General features: G+C 41.5%; 1 protein-coding gene across 1 annotated transcript in view; it reads left to right on the top strand.

Annotated features, from left to right (window-relative positions):
* The window catches only part of TMTC1 (transmembrane and tetratricopeptide repeat containing 1), a gene marked incomplete at its 5' end in the record, with an annotated part of 73258 nt that overhangs the window by 12832 nt on the left and 55148 nt on the right, over positions 1-5278 (top strand). Inside the window, one exon of the mRNA XM_010140494.1 lies at positions 1402-1523. Within this exon, the coding sequence (XP_010138796.1) occupies positions 1402-1523 (122 nt within the window). The remainder of the gene's footprint in view (positions 1-1401; positions 1524-5278) is intronic.

Below are 5278 nucleotides of genomic sequence, written 5' to 3'. Positions count from 1 at the left end.
AAGTGACATCAGAGACTCCTGACATATGTACCCTTGCATTTGGTACCCACAGAAAATGTTCATTGTCTTTCCCATAGAATAGATGAATATATTTTAATACTAGGACTCTGAATTTCAGCCACTGACTAGGCCAGGGGTCACTGCTGTCACAGTCTGTAGCTGTGCAAAAGCTGAGCAGGTTGTACTGCTTGGCCCCACATCTTCGATAGCACTCTATCAATGTTCCTCTACCCAAAAATCTTGTTGAACATTTCTAAATTTAGATCCCTCCAGTAAAGAGAAGTCAATTTGCTCTCCAAAGTTGAGAAGTGGCCCACAACAATTAGGAACTCTTGCAACCGTTAAGCAATTCTGTTTGTATCTGTTTTGAAGTGTGACAAAGCTTCTCCCCATGACTGCAAAAGGGCACTGCAGGGGCTGATGAGGCAGTGGTATGGCAGGGCAGGAAAGCACAGATGTCTGCTTGGGTGATTTAACAGACCTGATGCTACACTTCTGTTTGTTAGTGCTGCCGTTCTTTCAGAACATTAACAGACAGACGAGCTGATTCTCTTGGGGTGGAGCTAAATCTGAAACTCACCTTGCCAGAGAAGGCTTGGGTGTCTCCATGGCAGGAACAGTGGCTGCTGCTGATCCTGGCATCCTGAGACACTTCTGTCTGCTGTGCAGATCACAGTTCTTTTGGATTGCATGTGACAATTTGATTTCTCCTCAGTGAGCAAGCCAGCATTACAGTGAGCTTAAGTGAAGGGCGTTAACTGAGCTCAAGTAAAGAACGTTAATTTTAACATACAGCGTGTCTCAAATTTCCAACTCTGTATGAGCATGGAGACCTTGTGTGCAAAAGTATCACTTCACATTTAGGTACTGTCTCAAAAGGGATAAAATGACTGCATTAATGTGCTATTCGGGGCTAGTTTTCTTTGCACAAAATGCAACTGAACAGCTTTTTCTCGTTATAAATATTTAGGATTGAACACAGCAGTCTGTGTGTATGTGATAGGGGATTGTTTATTTACATAACAGCCACACTGCGGTAGACATGCTAATGTACACATTCACACTGTTCTGTACTTACACATGAGCAATATGGGGTGTCTTTTTAAGTACTACCTATGCCATGTCAAGAGAGTTGCATACAATAGAGCTGACCCTGGAAAAGATACCAAGGGTAATAATACACACTGTGGTTAGTGTTTGTGCACTGTCTGGGCATATCGGAAGCAGAAATTGGGTAAAAATGGAAGAACAGTGTCTTGCAATACATTAAATGCAAAACGTAACAAACTTTTATCTAAGCTGCTTTTATGAATAAGAATTTCAAAAGGAAAAGGGAAAGTTAGTGGTGAATTAAGTTGGATTTTTTTTAGTTGATATTTGTTTAATTTTGTGTTATTGCAGAAACTGGAACACAAAGAAGTTTTGGTTGGCTTGTTGTTCCTGGTTTTCCCATTCATCCCAGCCAGCAACCTCTTCTTCAGGGTGGGATTTGTGGTGGCAGAGCGAGTCCTTTACATGCCGAGGTAACTACTGCAATTGAATTCCTTTCTAATGAGACCACCATCCCATTTTCTAAATGCAGGCGTGATTGCTTCTTCCCTTTTACAATACTTCAAACATTAGATTGCTAGTCAGTGTGTTCTCCGCCTTTGAGTTTTGGCGTGATAGCATGAGAAATTATGTAGTCGATTGAGAGCAGATTGCTTGGCAGGAGCAAAGCTACCCAAAAACCTTTCTCTTTTTCTTTTTTTAACCACAGATATTTTGGTGTGCTTGAAGAAGCTCAATACAGAGATGAAGTGTTGTTTCTTGACAATTGTCCTCCAAAACTTTTGGTAGCATTATCAACTTTAACTTTTTGGCTGCTTCCTTAAGGCAAAGACATTGGAAAATTTATCTGTTGTATTTTTTATTGTGGTATTGCTCAGCTTTCCTACATTAGGTGATCAGTTAAAACAAATGAGACTGTTGCTGTTGTGAAATATGTGCATGACCTCCTGCCAGTAAGCTATTGACTGAATACACTTTTGAAAGTAGGAGGATTTGCAGTTGTTGAAGAGGATGAGGAAAATCCATTCACTTCTCTGTCCCTCAGCCTCTACCCTGGGATTTCCTTCAGCTTCCAGCCTCTAACAATTGTCACTTCATTAGGCTGGATGCTTCCAGTTGCATTTACTCAAGGACAGCTTTGACGTGTTACTTCTGACACCTTCACAGTATCCAAATCACAGGTTGTAGTGGCAGTCAGAGGACATTCACCCAAGGTGCACCAAACTGCCCATTTCACAGAGTCACTGGATGGTTGACATTGGAAAGGACCTCTGAAGGTCATCTTGTCCAAACCCTTGCTCAAGCAGGGCCATCTACAGCCAGTTGTCTGGGTCTGTATCCAAATGGCTTTTGAACACCTCCAGGGAAGAGACTGCACAACCTCTCTACGCAACCTATGCCAGTGCGGTTTGTTCCAGCCATGAGCATAAATGGTCATTTCTGGATGCCGCAAGTCAGAAAGCCCAATTCTGCCCTCGGGTGCAAAGGGTCAGCATCTGTTATCTCTAATGGAACCTGTCAATGTGGAGCTGTTTTCAAAGCACAAGTCCTCAGTTTCACTCTGGATTACTTTGTAATAATTGAAACAGTAGTTTTATTCCATAAAATATTTAAATCGCATTCCTCAGAAAATGCGGATCTACAAATCTTAAGAAAGGAGCTTATAGGTGGCCTTCTGCAAAACTGTACGCGTATTCTGATCGCCATTTGTATAAGCACTGTCACAAAAGGGCTGCCCATTGGCGTAAAACTCAGGCTGTGGAGAAGCTGTTGCATTTATTACAAGCTTCTTATGCAGTTGGGCTTATATCTCTGTGCTCTTGCTATATACTGACATACTTAGGTCAAATCCTACTGGCTTTATTCACATCACTAACCCTGCTTTTGTTTGCTGAGAGCATACCTGAAAGTATAGTGAGTGGAAGTTGTCCCTCCGAGTTATTTTGCAAATGATACCCTCAGCTAATGGATCTTGCATCATTTCAGATTAACTTGGAAATCAGATTGCTTTAAATTCGTGTAACAGAAAATGAGGAAACACATGAAAGCGCAAAGCTATTAAGGAAACAGTCAGCTGAACACAGGGCTGTGTTGAGTGGTTGCGTATCTGAATCTCAAAAGAACAACTCTGGAAAATACTTCAGCTGTCAGCAGTTCCTCATCCTCCTCCACATGAGACTGCTGATATAATGAGAGGAGGAGCAATGAAGAAGAAGAAAAAGATATGTTTGCACAGAGAAAAATAATCAGTGTAAGCATGTGTGCATATAGTTTATATAATGCTTTTCATCTCCCTGAAGGCTTTGCAAATATATGACCTACAAAGTAGGTGGTTAATAGTTGCTGCTTTTTTTCAGGTGGGAAAACTGAGGCAGAAGGATTAAGTGATTTCTCTGGAGTAAGTCTGTATTAAAGTCCCTGTATCTCATACTTTGCTCAGATCACTTGTGTCCTGCTTTGCAATATTTGGTTTTTGTTCTTACCCACCTGACAGGCAGTTGGCATGAAAAGAGAAGGCAAATCCTGGCAGTTTGTGGTAGAGGTGGGCAGTTCCCAGCCAAAGGATATGGAGAGAGCTGAGCTCTTGTCTCTGAGTTACCAAGGAATAAGGTCTCTTACACCCTCCCCGTGCAAAATGACATCAGTGGTGAGGGGCCTTCTGTGAACATTCATGGCTATGGTGGAACAAAAATAATGAGTGGGCTGGGTTTTTTTTTTTTCCCTTGGGAGTGTGGCAGCTTAATAACAGTGGCTTTGGGAAGGGCTCATGTTCTTTGCTTGGAACAGCCTTCAGCAGTTTTCTGATTGTTACATCTTGAAAAGGGCTTTCCCCCTCCTTTGCCATGCCTTCTCTAAAACAGTTAGCCAGTCAGAGGTTGTCCTTCAGCTTTAATTAGACAAAAGTCCTCAATCAGGTGGAGAGAACTTGGTGATTTATGTTTTTGGGCTGGTGTTGGAAGGTGCTTTTCTTATCTCTGTTTCAAGTAATAACCTTTTATTAATATTCATGGGTGTGACAGTTGTGTATGTGTGTCACAGCCTGAAGTCCTAATTCAGTGATGCTCAGTAGCTACCTGGGCAAAATGTCAAGCATTTTCCTTTCAATAAAAGTTAGGTAAGGACCCGAGCATTTACGTAAAAGAAGCTGTAAATAGAACGGAACAAGGAGTAAGCTTTTTGCTCGATGTCTAATTATGTGGCTGGCCCTTGCCTTCTGGGGACTGATGGGTATTTGGAACAATTCCTCTCTGTCTGCAGCTGTGCCTCGAGGGAGAGGCTTATAAGCTAAGTCAAAATGGTTGAATGTTTTCTTTAATTTGCTCTAGCAAAACATAAATATTTTGAGAAAATATTTCTTGTATTTCATTTTTGTTTGAGGGTTACAAGCATTTATTTGTTTAAATAAGGAATTTTTAATAATAGCCTGAAAAATTTCATAGAACAACTTACTGTCTTTCAACTTTTAACTTAATTTTGCTGTTGTCTTCTTATCCTTCAGAAGGGAAGACTTGTTTTCAGGAGGTGCAGGGGTGTGAAATACGTATCTTGGAATTGGTGAACAAGGTACAACTCCATAGGCCATAGTTTTCCAAAGAGGCATCACAGTAAATTGCTGGATCAGTGAAAGTCCTAAAGCACTGCGGGTTTTTCCTTTTTCAAAATGTAGATGTATTTATGCTTCCTGTGTCTGCTAATGCTGCTCAGAACACCGCGGACAGCCTAATTGTTTGAAAATCCAGAACTTCCAAGTGCATCCAGTTATTCTAAGCCATACAGACAATTTGTACTTAAGCCTCTTCCTCCTTGTTACCCTTCACCATGCAGAAACTGGAGAGGCAATGCAAATTCTTGGGCCATCCAGGAGCTTGCCTACTGATGTACCAGCAGAGCTGGGGATGCTCTCACTTCATTGGGTGATTGGACCAATTTCTATGAGCAATTTCTATGTTTTCCTCACCTTTCACTGCTACCCTGATAGCAGTGACTCCTGTCTGGGCTGCTGTACAGTAGCTGGACAACTTTAGCTGTTTTCACAACCTCATATAAACCAACAAATCAGACAAAACATTGTTTGTGCCTTATTTCCAGTTGCTCGTGCCTTATTTCCAATTTGCTGAAAGCAAGAGGCAATCCAATGGTACCTGCAGCATTTTTATGGCAACTCATTCATGGTAGGTATTGCAATGAGTGGGTTGCCAGTGCACAGTAAATCTTTCCCAGCACAGGC

This window comes from Buceros rhinoceros, unplaced genomic scaffold (genome assembly GCF_000710305.1).
Source record: "Buceros rhinoceros silvestris isolate BGI_N320 unplaced genomic scaffold, ASM71030v1 scaffold1677, whole genome shotgun sequence".
In the NCBI taxonomy this organism is placed as follows: domain Eukaryota; kingdom Metazoa; phylum Chordata; class Aves; order Bucerotiformes; family Bucerotidae; genus Buceros; species Buceros rhinoceros.
This window is presented reverse-complemented; position numbering and strand designations above follow the sequence as displayed.